Here is a 17,802-nt window from a genome sequence, read left to right as displayed (position 1 = left end):
ATGATTGTTATGTGATCATGCGGCGATCACAGTTGTCGACACAGGACTGCGATGCCAGTGGCGTTACAAAGGTAGCCAAAGATGTTTTCAGAGACAGTTTAAAAACGTTAAAAAGTTTTAAAAAACTGAAAATACATTGATGTTCAGAAGGCACCAAGTCAACTACAGCAACGCCTCAATTTAACAAACTCACTTTTTAAGGAAATCCCATTTTTTATGGTTGTTTCCGTTGGTCCGGGAGAAACTCCCATAAGAACAATGTTATTCTTCCCCACTTTTAATGGATCACACTTTAAGAAAATGTCTACTTTTAATGAATAAACATAAAACATTCTGCAAATTAAAATCCATTTTTATGTAATTCTTAACATGTCCGAATGACGTCGTCTTCTAGTCACAATGTTTCAATGGACTGCATATCCATCATTTTCAGGCGAAGATTATGGATACGCAATCCATTGAAACATTGCGACTAGAAGATGACGCCACTCGGCTGATAAACTGTGAAGATTTCATAGCTGAAATACAGCGAGAAACCCTGAAATCACATATATGTCCGAATGAGTTTCTGATTTTTTTCAGTTTTACCCTGGTCCTACTTTGTGTCATGTGACGGCAGTATATGGTAATCGATTCTTTCAGTTGACACATATCTAGGTCAAATTCCTTTGTAACGAAACCAGAAAAAAAGTGTCGAACAAGTCGGAAAGTGATTTCTATCCTGCCTACCCTGCGATTCTGGTCACGTGATCTGACGTCCCAGTACACCCCCTCTGTGGGTCCGGGGATTAGAATAGGCCCGAGGTATTCCTGCCTGTCGTAAGAGGCGACTAAAAGGAGTCCCACCCCCTCAAGGGGGTCGTTAGCACCTGCGTCCGGAGACGGATGGTTCCACGACCTCTATTTGCGGTCATTTTGCTTTTTCACTTCTCGTTTCTTCCTTCCTTTGGTTGGTTCCTTTCTTTGCTCTTTTCCACCTCACTGTCTTCCTTACTCTTTCCCTTGTCTTCTTCTCCTTGCTTTTTCATTGTCTTCTTCTCCTTGCCTTCTCCTTGCCTTCTTCTCCTTGCCTTCTCATTGCCTTCTTCTCATTGCCTTCTTCTCCTTGCCTTCTCATTGCCTTCTTCTCCTTGCCTTCTCTGGTCTCCGCCTCGGCGTTTGAGACAGTCTGTCCTCTCTCTCCCTCTCTCCCTCTCTCTCTTCTTTTTCCTCTTCTTCCTTCCTCCCTGTGCGTGCCTGAAGGCCGACCCACGCGTTCGCACGCATAGCCGGTGACGGGGTAACGCGTAATTCCCCGCCCTGGGTAGACATGTAAGGCACGCGCATACCCCCTGGTAAAGGCCAGGCCCGGGGAGGGGCGATTGCCTGAGCTGATCCCTTCTGACCATGCCGATTGGTCCCTCCGTCTGTTTCTCGGGAGGTGTGACCTGAGGTGTAAACATTCACCTAAGGCGGGAGTGCCCTCTGAGAGGGTCCCCACAAGGAAGGAGCGCGCCATCGGAGACGCTGGCAATCATGGGGGATTCCTCCGCAATGGATTTCACTCCATCTGTCTCGACTTCTGCCCAAAAACGGAAACGTGACCAGCCACCAGTGACAAAAGTACTACCGCCTGCCCCACAGTTCCTCGTCGTTTCTCGATCTGAGGACGGAAAGGATTTTTCCTCTGTCAACCCTTTCGTTATCCAGAAGGGTGTAGATGCCATAGCCGGATCTGTCAAATCTTGTACCAGGTTGCGTAACGGTACCTTATTACTAGAAACTGAGAGCGCCTTTCAGGCGCAAAAACTGCTTCGGGCCACTCTCCTGTACACGTTCCCTGTGCGGGTGGAGGCTCACCGAACTTTGAATTCGTCTCGTGGTGTGGTCTATACTAGCTCCCTCGACGGATTGACTGACGAGGAGATTCAATCATTCCTCGCTGAGCAGGGCGTGACGTCTGTCCATAGGGTCATGAAAAAGGTCAACAATGACCTTGTACCGACCCGGACACTTTTCTTGACCTTCGATAGTGTTAAGCTGCCATCGCGCATCAAGGCGGGCTACGAGGTTATTTCTGTTCGCCCCTATGTCCCGACACCTACGCGCTGCTACCAGTGTCAGCGTTTCAATCACACTCGACAGTCTTGTTCCAATGCGGCTAAATGTGTCACTTGTGGCAGGGATGCCCATGAGGGTGACTGTCCACCTCCATCTCCTCGTTGTGTGAACCGTCAGGGTGACCATGCCGCATCCTCCCGCGACTGTCCTGTCTATAAGGAAGAACGCTGTATCCAAGAAATTCGGGTCAAAGAGAAAGTGTCCACCTCGGCTGCTCGCAAGCTATTGGCTAGTAGGAAGCCCACGCTGCTCCCAGCGGGGAAATACAGTACTGTCCTCGCCTCTCCTCAGACTACCAGGGAGGTGGCAACCCAGACATGCGATCTGACCTTCAGCACCACGGTCGTCTGTTCGGCCAGTGCTAAGATCGCCCGGTCAACGTCTCCTCTTCCTCCCGTCACCCCTCAGACACAAGCACCTTCATCAGCTTCTGCCAAGACGAAGACCCAGAAGTCTGATGCACGGGCCTTCAAGAAGGAACCGTCCCGTCCAGACTTCCTACGTACCTCGACCTCCCAGCCTTCGACCAGTACTTCCACCAAACGTCCTTCCAAGAAGGCTCATAGGAAGCACAGTTCTCCTTCTGCGCCACGGCGCATTTCTTCTCCTGTGCCACCCAGCGGTTGCCGCCCCAGGCCGTCATCCGTTTCGCCTGGCCGCACCGCTGGTAGCCGAACATCTGGCCGTTCACCGGCGGAGGAAGCTCCCCCTCCCGGCCATCTTCCCAAGATGGCCGATGAACCTATAGACCCAATGGACGATGACTGTCCGCCTACTGATAGCGGCGGCAGTGCTCGCTCGAAGCCAGGCCCTCAGCGGCCTTCGAGGTGACCCCTTCCTTCATCTTCCTTTTCTTCTTATGATGGCACTTATTCACTGGAATATTCGCAGCATTCGCTCCAACCGAGAGGACTTGAAGTTGCTGCTCCGCTTGCACCGTCCGCTCGTCGTAGCCCTCCAGGAAACGAAGCTACGCCCATGCGATCAAATTGCCTTGGCACACTACACCTCTGTGCGTTTTGACCTACCCCCTGTGGTAGGTATCCCGGCTCATGGAGGGGTTATGTTGCTGGTCCGGGATGATATTTACTACGATCCCATCACGTTGAACACCGGCCTGCAGGCAGTTGCCATCCGCATTACTCTCCCCACTTTTACATTTTCCATTTGTACCGTTTACACTCCATCGTCATCTGCCGTTACCAGGGCAGACATGATGCAACTTATTGCTCAGCTACCTGCACCATTTTTGTTAACTGGAGACTTCAATGCCCACCATCCCCTTTGGGGCTCTCCAGCATCCTGCCCGAGGGGCTCCCTGTTAGCAGACCTTTTCAACCAGCTCAATCTTGTCTGCCTCAATACTGGCGCCCCTACTTTTCTTTCGGACACATCTCACACCTATTCCCATTTAGACCTCTCTATATGTACTCCCCAACTTGCACGCCGGTTTGAGTGGTATGCACTTTCTGATACATATTCGAGCGACCACTTCCCGTGTGTTATCCATCTCCTGCAGCATACCCCCTCTCCGTGCTCCTCTAGTTGGACCATCTCCAAGGCAGACTGAGGGCTCTTCTCTTCCAGGGCGACCTTTCAGGATCAAACCTTCACCAGCTGCGATCGTCAGGTCGCACACCTCACGGAAGTCATTCTCGCTGCTGCTGAATATTCCATCCCTCACCCTACTTCTTCTCCACGTCGCGTACCGGTCCCCTGGTGGACTGCAGCATGTAGAGACGCTTTCCGTGCTTTACGCACCTTTAAACGCCACCCTACAGTGGCGAATTGTATCAATTATAAACGATTACGTGCTCAGTGTCGTCGTATTATTAAAGAAAGCAAGAAAGCCAGCTGGGCTGCTTTCACAAGCACCTTCAACAGTTTTACTCCTTCTTCTGTTGTCTGGGGTAGCCTGCGCCGGTTATCTGGCACTAAGGTCCACTCACCAGTTTCTGGCTTGACGGTCGCGAATGACGTCCTTGTGGCCTCTGAGGATGTCTCCAATGCCTTCGGCCGCTTTTTCGCCGAGGTTTCGAGCTCCGCCCATTACCACCCTGCCTTCCTCCCCCGCAAACAGGCAGAGGAGGCTAGGCCACCTAACTTCCGCTCCTCGAATCGTGAAAGTTATAATGCCCCATTCACCATGCGGGAACTCGAAAACGCACTTGGCCGATCACGGTCCTCCGCTCCAGGGCCTGATTCTATTCATATTCAGATGCTGAAGAACCTTTCTCCTGCGGGTAAAGGTTTTCTTCTTCGTACTTACAATCGCATCTGGATTGAGGGACATGTTCCCGCATGCTGGCGCGAGTCTATTGTTGTCCCGATTCCTAAGCCGGGGAAGGACAAGCACTTGCCTTCCAGTTATCGACCCATCTCGCTTACCAGCTGTGTCTTGCGGAAGCGCCCGATCGCGGCTGTGTTCTTTGATTTGGAGAAGGCTTACGACACCTGTTGGAGGGCGGGCATTCTCCGCACCATGCATACATGGGGCCTTCGCGGTCGCCTCCCTCTTTTTATTCGTTCTTTTTTAATGGATCGACAGTTCAGGGTACGTGTGGGTTCTGTCCTGTCAGACACCTTTCGCCAGGAGAATGGGGTGCCACAGGGCTCAGTTTTGAGCGTCGCTCTCTTCGCCATCGCGATCAATCCAATAATGGATTGCCTCCCAGCTGATGTATCAGGCTCCCTTTTCGTGGACGATTTTACCATCTATTGCAGCGCGCAGTGTACACGGGTCCTGGAGCGCTGTCTTCAGCGTTCTCTGGACCGTCTTTACTCCTGGAGTGTTGCCAATGGCTTCCGTTTTTCTGCCGAGAAGACGGTCTGTATTAACTTCTGGCGCTACAAAGAGTTTCTCCCACCGTCCTTACGACTCGGTCCCGTTGCTCTCCCAATCATGGAGACAACAAAATTTTTACGTCTTACATTTGACAGGAAACTTAGCTGGTCTCCACATGTGTCATATTTGGCTGCCCGTTGTAACCGTTCTTTAAATGTCCTCCGCGTTCTCAGTGGTATGTCGTGGGGAGCGGATCGAACCGTCCTGCTTCGTCTATATCGGTCGATCGTCCGCTCCAAGCTGGATTATGGGAGCTTCGTATACTCCTCTGCACGGCCATCCATCTTACGCCGCCTCAACTCCATACAACATCGGGGTTTACGACTTGCGATCGGAGCGTTTTATACTAGTCCCGTCGAGAGTCTTCATGCTGACGCGATATACTGCTTTGTCGGTATGCCTGTCGGCTACTGGCAATGCCCGACCACCCGTCTTATCGTTCCTTTTTTGATGACTCTCTCGACAGTCAATACGGGTTGTATCTCTCTGCCCTGCTACCCCCTGGAGTTCGCTTTCGTCGCCTCCTTCAACACCTTCATTTTTCACTCCCTGCAACCTTTCGAGTGGGCGAGAGCCACGCGCCACCTTGGCTCCAGGCTCAGGTTCGCGTCCACCTTGACCTCTGCTCGCTCCCGAAGGAGGTTACCCCTGGTTCAGTCTACCACTCCCGTTTTATCGAACTTCGTTCGAAGTTCATTAATATGACCTTCATTTATACAGATGGCTCTAAGACCAATGACGGGGTTGGGTGTTCCTTTATTGTCGGGGCACAAAGTTTCAAATACCGGCTCCATGGCCATTGTTCGGTCTTCACAGCTGAGCTCTTTGCCCTCTACCAGGCTGTTCTTTACATCTGCCGCCACCGACATTCTGCTTATGTCATCTGCTCCGATTCCCTGAGTGCCATCCAGAGCTGCAGTGATCCGTATCCGGTTCACCCTTTCGTGCACCGGATCCAACGCTCTCTTCAGCAGCTGGTGGACGTCGGTTCTCCAGTTAGCTTTATGTGGGTTCCTGGCCATGTCGGTATCCCTGGGAACGAAGCTGCAGATGCCGCGGCCAAGGCTGCGGTCCTCCAGCCTCGGACAGCTTCTTGTTGTGTCCCTTCGTCAGATTGTAGCAGGGTAATTTGTCGGCGCATTTTATTGCTGTGGCATGCCGATTGGGCTGCACTTACGGACAACAAGCTTCGGGCCTTGAAACCTCTTCCCGCGGCTTGGACGTCCTCCTCCCGCCCTTCTCGGCGGGAGGAGGTCGTTTTGGCCCGGTTACGCATTGGACACTGCCGGTTCAGCCATCGCCATCTGCTGACGGCTGCGCCGGCGCCGTTCTGCCCATGTGGGCAATTGCTGACGGTCCGCCATATTTTAATGTCCTGTCCGGATTTTAACACACTGTGTCTAGATCTTAACCTGCCATGTACTTTAGATGCCATTTTAGCGGATGACCCATGAGCAGCTGCTCGTGTTCTTCGTTTTATCACTTTGACAAACCTCTCTAAGGACATTTGATGATGCTGTTTTTTAATCCTATGCCTGTCAGTCTGTCTTTTATCGTGTTTTCCCTTTTAGTTGTTGTTTTAAACTTGTGCCTCGCGGTGCATTCTTAACGTAGTCAGGGCGCTAATGACCATTGAAGTTGTGCGCCCTAAAACCACAAAAAAAAAAAAAAAAAAAAAAGGTCCCAGTACACAGAGCACGAACCATGACACAGATATGACAAATTAGTACATGAGCCATGAGCACATGAGCAATTAAATTAGGGATAGCTGTTGTACTGGAGAGTGAGTGCTCTTGTGTGTTTCAGTGGCTGAGAGCAGTGACACAACATGCTGCCAAGCCCAACATGCTCTGTTTCAGTAGTGGCTTCACAACCTCTGCTATCTCCCCCCATATACTAACTTCTCTGAATAATGTAGATGAAATTGTCCTTGTAACACATCTTTTGATCCCGTGTCTCAATCTCTGCTAGCCTCCCTCCCACACCCACCTTCACCACTGCCCCAGGACCCCAACTTCACTCATCCTGCATACACACCTTCTTCCCTGTAATGTAACCCTCCTCTAATCAGTGTGTCCCTCCCAATCCATTCTTACAGATCATCGGGCACTGTGCACAATTCCCCTTTCTTGCTACCAGATTGAGCTGACTGGTGCCAGTGTCACATTACTGTCATGTGCATTTGCTGTCTCCTCTCACATTCCTATCCTATGCATAGGATTTGTCCAAAATCTAACCAAGTTCTCAGTCTTGTTTGTTTACATGTGTTTGGATGACGCAGCACCTGTACTGTTTGTTATTTACATTTTTTAGGTACGTGCTCCTCTCTTGTTTTCCATCTGATTTTGAAGTTGTCTGGAACTGTTTAGATTTTCTCCCTTATAATACAGTTTCGTACTTCTGTTGAAATACGCTTTCATTTAGTTGAACTACATCATTTCATATTTTCAGATATACTGCATGACTGTTCGTTTATCAGCAATGTTTGAAGTACATATGGAAACAATAATATTAAACTGGAAGTCAGCAAGACGGCGTGAATTGTCAGAGAAAAGAGAAACTCTGGAAATAAAACCACTCAGACCAGTTACAGGTGTGACAACACGTAGAGCGACAAACTGTTTGAAAGCTGTGAATGGGGCTGGTAAGTATTCAGTAGTTTCTTAACCATATAGTACACTGAGAACCTGTGATTCCTTAAATGATATTGTACCAGTAGTACGCTACAGGTAGACACTCATTTGTACTTTTTAATAAAGGCAGTTGTTTAGTAACCTTTTCCATCTATAAAAATTGTTGTGACAGTTTTTAAATTAATGTAGAGGACAATTGACTTTTGCTATTGAAGAATGAGTGTTCATAAAATTTGAAAAGCCACAGTAACTAATATTACAACAAATTCTGTTAATGATGTAATTCACATCTACATCTATGTCAGTACTCCACAAGTCACTGCGGCATGTGTGAAAGAGGGTATGTAGTAAGTTATGGCCATTATCCGCAACAAGTATATAAATATTTGTCTTATAAAAAAGAAGAGGAAAATAATGAATTGCAACAATAAACACATGTTTCTGTTTGTAAAACAAGTAGGGTGTATAATGTTTTAGTAGCATTTCTCTCCTTTCCTATCCCTTTATAAAATGATGCATGAGAAGAAGATTGTTATGACACTTGGATATAAGTAGAGAGATACCTCTCCCTCACCCCCTCCCCCATTTTATTTCAACGTATTAATATTTCAGACTACTGGATGGTACCCATTGTTTACCGGGACAAATGTTCACCTTCTGTGACCCTCACTTTGGGCAACAACATTTATTAAATTATGTAACAGGCAAATAACAAGTTAGACCAAGAATTGAGCATAAACAGTTCTTGGAGGAATATTCATCAGAGTCATGATGGAAAAGATTCAGAGTTTTCAGTTATTAAAACATCCATTGTGGATTTATTTATTATTATTCCAGTTAATGTCAGTGTGCCATCTGTCTTCCCTACAGCTATATTTATGTGATTTTTTCGCCATTAAATCTCTCCCAATAGATAACCTAATATTTGATAGTTTTGATAGTCCAGTAATGTCTTCACAGTGTTCTAATCTAACAATATTTCATATTTCCATCTGGTTACATGCGTGACATGTTGAGTCATTTTGCCAGTTTTTGCACCAAACATTGATCTTCGCATTCACATGTCACAGCAATTTTCTATCTGACTTCCAACAATATTTGGAATACCCGTACACTGTTTCATATGTGGAATAAAAGGCTTTAGACTCCATTCCTCACAAGCATCTTCTAACCAAACTGCGTGCTTATGGAATATTGCCTCAGTTGTGTGACTGGATTCGTGATTTCCTGTCAAAAAGGTCACAGTTCGTAGCAATAGATGGAAAGTCATCAAGTAAAACAGAAGTAATATCCAGCATTCCCCAAGGAAGTGTTATAGACCCTCTATTGTACCTGATCTATATTAATGACATAGGAGACAATCTGAGTAGCTTTCTTAGATTGTTTGCAGATGATGCTGTCATTTACCATCTTGTAAAGTCATTAGATGACCAAAACCAATTGCAAAATGACTTACATAAAATATTTGTATGGTGCGAAAAGTGGCAATTGACCCTGGACAAAGAAAAGTGTGAAGTTATTCACATGAGTACTGAGAGACATCCACTAAATTTCAATTATGCAATAAGTCACACAAATTTGAAGGCTGTATATTCAATTAAATACTTAGGAGACTCTTTACACCATCCTTGTCCATCCTATTCTGGATTATTGCTGTGTGGTGTGGGATCTGCATCAGGTGGGACTGACGGATGACATCGAAAAGTTCAAAGAAGGGCAGTTCATTTTGTATTATCTTGAAATAGAGAAGATAGTGCCACAGACATGATAAATGAATGGGAGTGGCAATCATTAAAACAAAGGCATTTTTCGTTGCGACAGGATCTTCTCATGAAATTTCAATCACCAGTTTTCCCCTCCGATTCTGAAAACATTCTGTTGGCACCCACCTACATAGGGAGAAATGATCATCATGATAAAATAAGAGAAATCAGGGCTCGCACAGAAAAATTTAAGTGTTCGTTTTTCCCTCTCCCTGTTAGAGAGTGGAACGTTAGAGAGACAGCTTGAAGGTGGTTCATTGAACCCTCTGCCAGGCACTTTATTGTGAATAGCAGAGTAATCACGTAGATGTAGAAAAAGGGCAGCAGTCCTGCTTGGGCCCTTGGCTGATTATGGCAGTGTTAAATCGGCATACACCATTTTAACAGTGGTCTGGTGCAGGACTGCTGACAGATTTCATAGGACTGCATTACTTGAATACAGGCACTAGTAGGAGCATTTGACGTACTTCGATCATTCTAAAGAAAACTGAATGAAAATGATCTATGTGGAGGTAAAGCAGTAAGTCAGATATTTGATATATATTGCTGTCAACAATTTTATGATTCTCACAGAACATCCAGATGTACATCTAGTTCTTTAGTTGCATTGTAGCTGAGGGGTGTGGCCCAATTCACAAATTCATAACTGAAATGGAATCCAAACATTACTTTCAAAGTATAGGTTGCTGTTCATGATCTGTTCACTGTTGTTGCAGCCATGTAAATTTTAGTCTGTTATGCTCCATTGGGCTTCTTTGTGCAGTGTTAAACCTGCTGCCATCCAACTTCTCACCCCCATCCCTTCTCTGTCCTCTGCCCTCTGTTATTTAGATGACGCCAAAATGGTTAGGAAGAAAAATAATTTTAATACAGTTTGTAGAGTCATGTTTGACTATTTGTGAGAATGATATCAGCTGACCTCCCTGTTATAATAATGTTACATTAGACCTAGATTGCTATAACATAACCAGCTAAAAGAAAATTCTGGATGATGACTTCTCTTGCAGGGTATTATTTCCCAATGTACAGTTAGACCAGTTTATTGCCCTTCTGATCAATTATGACTGATTACATAAATATTATGCATGTAATTACTATGTCATTTTAGTGAGAATATTTAATTCAGTTCTTACAGTACTATAAAAAGTTATTCCATTACTTTATGTGAACTGCTTCTGTATATACTTCTAAATGTTTTAGGCACCTCAAAGGAGCTAAACAATGACAGTGAAGATAGTGATACAGGGAGTGAAGTGGAAGAAAAAGTTAAAAAGCCAATAACAAGAAAAGCAGCTGCCCATAAAAAGCCTCAAGGTATATTAATTGAACTTGTATGGTAGAAACAGGAAAGCTTAGTTCAAGCCATGCATATGATGTCATTTTTATTCCTGAGAAGAGACTGTTCGTGTAATGTTTCATATAGATACAAGTGGCATTAAATAAGTAATGCAACACTTTTTTTCTGAAAGCAGTTTAGTTTTATTCAGGATTGCAATAAACCATACTATTCCTCACTCCTTTGGCTACAAAACCGTATTTTTCAACATTATCTCTACTTAATGCGACTGCCATACACCACTGTACTGGGAGGGCCTGTATGCTCGCATGGTACCACTCTACTGGCCAATGTTGGAACCAATGTCTTGCTGCATCAGTAACCTCCCTATCATCCATCCACTGCTTCCCACCAAGTGCATCCTTCATTGGGCCAAACAGATGGAAACTGAAAGGTGCAAGATCTGTGGGTGGATGAGGAAGAACAGCGCAGTGCTCATTATTGTCTTCCATTAGGTGGCTGAAAACCCAGTGGGCACACCCCTTAGAGCACCCCAATTGGTGGACAAGTGTGTTGGCACTACTAACAGAGGCGTCCAGTTGTGCAGCAACGTGTTCAACTGTGATCTATTGATTGCCTCAGATGAAAGTGTTTGAATGTTCCAACATTGCAGGAGTCGCAGCGGTGTACTCCTGGCAACCATTCGGGAGATCGGACAGGTTTTGCGCGACTTTGCTGTAATAATGACAGATGTTTCTACCAACAACTCACTGTACTTTTGTTCACTGCCAGGTATCCATAGACATTCTGCAAGTGTCTATGAATACCTGTAATGCTCTGGTTTTCCACCAGAAGAACCTCAATGACAGCTCTCATCTTGGAAATCACCCCCTATACACATGCTATTTTGAAGACACTGTATAGTGCTGCCACCTTTTGGAACTTCATGAAACCTGACGAGCTGATCCAAAAAAAATTCCACATTTTTCAACCAAAACTGGCCAAGAAAAAAAGTGTGTTGCATTACTTATTGAACACCCTTGTATAATTTCAATTTTGAAGACGTAGCTCTACTTCTAACATAAATGGCACTTAAACATGACAGGATGTTATAGTTATTCGTTACTAAGTAATACCACTCACATCTCACACTCTCCCCCCCCCCCCCCCCCCCCCAACTGCGCTGCTCTCCTCTGCCCACCACACCACCTCTCCTCTCCCCTGGCCTCAGTTCTCCCTTGCCCCTCACATGTCCTCTTCCATCCCCCACTCTCATCACCCCTCCCACACACCTGACTATCACTCCCTGCCACACATCCACTCTCCCTGCCATCTGTCTCTCATCACACCACCCTGTCCTTTGCCTGTTCTCTCACCCACACCCTACTATTCCTCTGCACCCCATGCACCCCTCCTCTCCCCCCCCCGCGCCCCTCCTCTCTCGCCCGCGCGCCCCTCCTCTCTCGCCCCCGCACCCCTCCTCTCTCGCCCCCGCACCCCTCCTCTCTCGCCCCCGCGCCCCTCCTCTCTCGCCCCCGCACCCCTCCTCTCTCGCCCCCGCGCCCCTCCTCTCTCGCCCCCGCGCCCCTCCTCTCTCGCCCCCGCGCCCCTCCTCTCTCGCCCCCGCGCCCCTCCTCTCTCGCCCCCGCGCCCCTCCTCTCTCGCCCCCGCGCCCCTCCTCTCTCGCCCCCGCGCCCCTCCTCTCTCGCCCCCGCGCCCCTCCTCTCTCGCCCCCGCGCCCCTCCTCTCTCGCCCCCGCGCCCCTCCTCTCTCGCCCCCGCGCCCCTCCTCTCTCGCCCCCGCGCCCCTCCTCTCTCGCCCCCGCGCCCCTCCTCTCTCGCCCCCGCGCCCCTCCTCTCTCGCCCCCGCGCCCCTCCTCTCTCGCCCCCGCGCCCCTCCTCTCTCGCCCCCGCGCCCCTCCTCTCTCGCCCCCGCGCCCCTCCTCTCTCGCCCCCGCGCCCCTCCTCTCTCGCCCCCGCGCCCCTCCTCTCTCGCCCCCGCGCCCCTCCTCTCTCGCCCCCGCGCCCCTCCTCTCTCGCCCCCGCGCCCCTCCTCTCTCGCCCCCGCGCCCCTCCTCTCTCGCCCCCGCGCCCCTCCTCTCTCGCCCCCGCGCCCCTCCTCTCTCGCCCCCGCGCCCCTCCTCTCTCGCCCCCGCGCCCCTCCTCTCTCGCCCCCGCGCCCCTCCTCTCTCGCCCCCGCGCCCCTCCTCTCTCGCCCCCGCGCCCCTCCTCTCTCGCCCCCGCGCCCCTCCTCTCTCGCCCCCGCGCCCCTCCTCTCTCGCCCCCGCGCCCCTCCTCTCTCGCCCCCGCGCCCCTCCTCTCTCGCCCCCGCGCCCCTCCTCTCTCGCCCCCGCGCCCCTCCTCTCTCGCCCCCGCGCCCCTCCTCTCTCGCCCCCGCGCCCCTCCTCTCTCGCCCCCGCGCCCCTCCTCTCTCGCCCCCGCGCCCCTCCTCTCTCGCCCCCGCGCCCCTCCTCTCTCGCCCCCGCGCCCCTCCTCTCCCGCCCCCGCGCCCCACCTCTCCCGCCCCCGCGCCCCTCCTCTCCCGCCCCCGCGCCCCTCCTCTCCCGCCCCCGCGCCCCTCCTCTCCCGCCCCCGCGCCCCTCCTCTCCCGCCCCCGCGCCCCACCTCTCCCGCCCCCGCGCCCCACCTCTCCCGCCCCCGCGCCCCACCTCTCTCGCCCCCGCGCCCCTCCTCTCTCGCCCCCGCGCCCCTCCTCTCTCGCCCCCGCGCCCCTCCTCTCTCGCCCCCGCGCCCCTCCTCTCTCGCCCCCGCGCCCCTCCTCTCTCGCCCCCGCGCCCCTCCTCTCTCGCCCCCGCGCCCCTCCTCTCTCGCCCCCGCGCCCCTCCTCTCTCGCCCCCGCGCCCCTCCTCTCTCGCCCCCGCGCCCCTCCTCTCCCGCCCCCGCGCCCCTCCTCTCCCGCCCCCGCGCCCCTCCTCTCCCGCCCCCGCGCCCCTCCTCTCTGCCCCCCCCCCACGCGCCCCTCCTCTCTCGCCCCCGCGCCCCTCCTCTCTGCCCCCCCCACGCGCCCCTCCTCTCTGCCCCCCCCCCCGCCACGCGCCCCTCCTCTCTGCCCCCCCCCCGCCACGCGCCACTCCTCTCTGCCCCCCCCCCCGCCACGCGCCCCTCCTCTCTGCCCCCCCCCCGCCACGCGCCCCTCCTCTCTGCCCCCCCCCGCCACGCGCCCCTCCTCTCTTGCACCCCCGCGCCACTCCTCTCTACCCCCCCCCGCGCCTTCCTCTCTACCGCCCCCCGCGCCCCTTCCCCTCTACCGCCCCCCACGCCCCTTCCCCTCTACCGCCCCCCGCGCCCCTTCTCTTCCCCCCCCCCCTGTGCCCCTCTTCTGTCTTGTCCTGTCCCGTCCCCCCACGCACCCCTCCTCTCCTCCACCCCCCCGCCCTCTCCCTCTCTTACTCTTTCTCTTTCTCTTCTTCCTGCAGTCGCACATGTTTGTTCTACAACTTCTCCTTCCCTCACTGGTTACCATTTGCTCTTAAATCCTCAGTATTTGATTACTAGCTGTGAAGTGCCTTTCTCAGGTCAGTTACTTTGGTATCAACATAAAGAAAATTGTTATTTTTTATTTTGCTGTGTGTATAGACATTTTACTTAAATATTACAGTGTGTTATGGTTGCAGTAGTTTAAAGCTGATGATTTCTTATAGGTGGAGAGGCTGTCACAAATGGACATATACGCAGTAAATCTTCATCTCATCCTGCAATACGTTTGAAAATAAATTTCCAGAATGTTAAAACTGGAAGTGAATCAGATAGTGAGAGCAGAAGTAGAAGCAAGAGCAATAGTAGCAGTGGTAGTGGTAGCGGTGGCGGAGGCGGAGGTGGTGGCGCTGGTGTTGGCGGTGGCGGCGGCGGCGGTGGTGGCGGCGGCGGTGGCGGCGGTAGCAGCAGTAGCAGCAGCAGCAGCAGTAGTAGCAGCAGCAGCAGCAGCAGCGGTGGAAGTAGCAGCAAAAATGACAGCAGCAGTAGCAGTAGCAGTAATGGCAGCACCAACAGTACTGCTAGTAGCTCTAGCAGCAGTGACAGCACTAATAAAAGTAACACTGCTAGCACAAGTACTGCTAGTAGTAAGAAGAAGAAAACAAAAAATGATAGGAAAAATAACAACATTAACAGAAGTAGTAGCAGCACTAGTAGCCAGTCATCTAGGAAACTTGCAAGTCTCCGTATTACTAAAACAAGAATTCAGACAAGAGGGAAGAAGAGAATGCATCCTACAGATTCTGATGATGATTATCGTGTTGTAGCTGCAACAACAAGTGTTAGATCAGTACGTACACGTAACCGGGGGCGCCAGAGAGTACACTACCAGGACCAGTTGAGTGATCGTGGACAAGGTGGTGACAGTGACAGTGAAAGTGCTAGTGTACCGATCAGGACTGCACGGAAAGTGTCCAGACGTTCCCAGCACTACCGAGAAGAAACTGATGACAGTGATGACCGCGTCGAGCCCCGGAGATCGACGCGACCTCACAAGCGGCGTTATCTTAATGATGCTGCTAAAAGTGATGGAGGAAGCAGTGAGGGTACAGACGGAGTGCGGAACTTGCGACCCTCATTGCGAACTCCAGCTGTGCGACGCCCAAGGCGGCGAGCCGTCTCTTCTGCACATTATGCTGAAGACAGTGGTGCAGAGAGCTCAGATCACACACCTGCTGTTAGTGTCAGTAGCAGAGGACGAGTTCGTAAGCTGACTCCTAGAGCACGGGCTCTTTTTGCCAAATAGCAGTGGGTGCACACCGGCGCCGGCGTGAGTTCCCGTGGACGCTTGCGGAGATTAACTGTTAAGGCGCAAGCGCTGTTGGGTGAATAGCATTAGCTCTCGTCCTGTGTGTCTGGTGTGCTATGTTTGCATGAAAACTGCATCCTGTATGGTTGTGGGTATTATGACATATGCTACAGCCGTCTTGAATGGCAAGTTGTGATTACTTGTCACTGGTGTTGATACCTGTCCGATATGATAGGTCTGTTACAGTATAGTCACTGTCTGTTTTTTGTATTGTTTGCACATATTTAATGTTACCCTTTTTCTAGTGCAAACATATATTTGGTACTGTGTACCACCATTTGCACACTGTGTACATATTATTGCTTGTATTGGTGGATCTCATATAACATTAAGAGACAGATAACATGGCGTTGAATACTGTTAGCACACTGCAGTTGTGTGAAACTGATTTTGCACACACTATTATTTATGTAAAGTAAAATGGATCTATTCACAGCCAGTTAGTGGTTATGAGGAAACTTGTACTGGAGTTTTAAAAGAACAAAGAGCTGGCACTGCAATTTGTCCCTTCAGAAGCCATGCAGCATGTGTTAAATGGGGTTTCAACCATAGAATTCAGTCCTAATACAGTACACATTCTGTATTAAAAACTGAAAGTTGTTTCCAAATGCATTAAATTTCCAAATGCATTAAATTTCATGTCAATGCTCTTTCAGAGGAATGTTTGACTGAATCTGTTTGTCTCTGACTGAAATTTGGAGTGAGTAACATGTACATATTCCCACAAATAATTTAGTTTTAAGCAAGTAATTTATATTAATTACAAAGTATTTTAGATATAAAAATATATTTTTCATGTTGAACTTATTTAAAATAGTATGGAAGACAATTTATGAAGGAAAAAGTGAATTGAGTGTTCCATTTCTCTGTGAGCGATAATTTTCACTGCCAGAATCATTCCCCATATTGAAAAGACTATTTATTAGTAATCTCATGACACTGAAGTATCCTATTGGGGTACTGTACGATGTATGAGCTACGCATTAAAGATCACAAATACTGCTACCAGCTACTGTTTTAATTTATTTTACTCAGTAATTTTCGGGAAGTATGCTTTTGTTTTAGGTATGGTCACACTTTAAGTTTATAATGTATTTTGGACTGTATAGCTCCCATCCTAGTATTCACCTTTCAAAAGGTGGAAAAACTTTAATGAATGCACAACTTTGTGTAAAGTTGTGTTGTTTCAGGAAATGTAGTGGAGTGATAATAAGCTTGTCTAGAATGAAACAAGATATATCTGGGAACAAACTTGGAGAGATCATGTGGTTAGACAAATTAACACATGACTAAAATTCACTGTATAGCTTGCACTAGCAACCATTGAATGACAGTACCATAACCTTTGTGTCCATCACCTAATTTCTAGAATACAAGTGACCTATTTCTAAACTCCAGCTGTTGTCTTAAACTGCTGCAGGTCAATGACAGAATAGCTTCATATATAAGACGAAATTGAGTTTTATTATTTATTCTTCACTGAAATAAGTCCATCGTTCAGTTACTCAGTACAAGTTAAGTATCAAATCCCCAAAAATCCATGGTTAAAATAAGATTTCCTCTGATCTGAATAAAGCTTCAGAACTTCCTGACTGTAAAGGGTGCAGGAGGAACAAGGGAGGGAGGAAGAAGAATGTGACACTTGGAATGAATTCAATTTTTGAAAATGTATTTTAAGTTGAATGGAAATGTTACTGGTGGCAGCATTTGAGAAATTTATTGCATGATATTTGTGATTAGGAATGGAGAGAGGCATGTTGAAGATCTTTCATGATTCATTGTAGACAACTTTCAATTAGAAAATTAATTTTTATTTTTGGGACGGTACGTATTAATCTTCAGTGAAGTAGCAAATACCCCACAGGACAAAAAATTGCCATATGTTGCTCTCTTTTATAGTCTCAAATTCATTAATGTTCATAAGATTAATCTTGTTTGCGTAATTTTCCTATGTAGTCAACCAAAAGTGGATATAGATATTGTGATGTGTCTGTCATACATAATTTTACCAGACCTTTTTTTAAAATGTGCCTAGTGTTTTTATCCCACCCTTTAATAACTAGAAATGTATTGGTGTGACTACCTATTGTAAGTCAACATTTTTGCACTCGAGTATCTTGAAATTTATTTTGCATTATTTTGAGTGTATATAACAAAAATATGATACGTTGTTGTGCTCAGATCATGTTCTGATAGTTTCTTGGTGTAATATAAATGTCTTGCTATGGAATCAGTGTTTTGGTGACAAGGGAGTGGAAGCCAACCATATGATGTACTTAGCAGTGGTGATCACATGGTAAATAAATGTTATTGCAGTCAGTCGACTATTGCATGGTCTTCAGAGCCAGATGGCAGAGTTCCCTTTTTTTGTCTCGAGAGGGA

At 48.8% G+C, this 17,802-nt stretch overlaps 1 protein-coding gene across 1 annotated transcript in view; it reads left to right on the top strand.

Moving 5' to 3' along the window:
* Nucleotides 1-17,523, top strand: part of LOC124721327 (PH-interacting protein) — a 264,771-nt gene extending 247,248 nt beyond the window's left edge. Inside the window, exons 26-28 of the mRNA XM_047246240.1 lie at nucleotides 7,397-7,589; nucleotides 10,542-10,655; nucleotides 14,279-17,523. Of these exons, the coding sequence (XP_047102196.1) occupies nucleotides 7,397-7,589; nucleotides 10,542-10,655; nucleotides 14,279-15,357 (1,386 nt within the window). The 3' untranslated portion in view covers nucleotides 15,358-17,523. The remainder of the gene's footprint in view (nucleotides 1-7,396; nucleotides 7,590-10,541; nucleotides 10,656-14,278) is intronic.
* The last annotated feature ends 279 nt before the right edge of the window (nucleotides 17,524-17,802 follow it).

The sequence above is a fragment of the Schistocerca piceifrons genome, chromosome X (genome assembly GCF_021461385.2).
Source record: "Schistocerca piceifrons isolate TAMUIC-IGC-003096 chromosome X, iqSchPice1.1, whole genome shotgun sequence".
Classification (NCBI taxonomy): domain Eukaryota; kingdom Metazoa; phylum Arthropoda; class Insecta; order Orthoptera; family Acrididae; genus Schistocerca; species Schistocerca piceifrons.
Note: the sequence above shows the minus strand (reverse complement) of the source record. Positions and strands in the feature narration are given on the sequence as shown.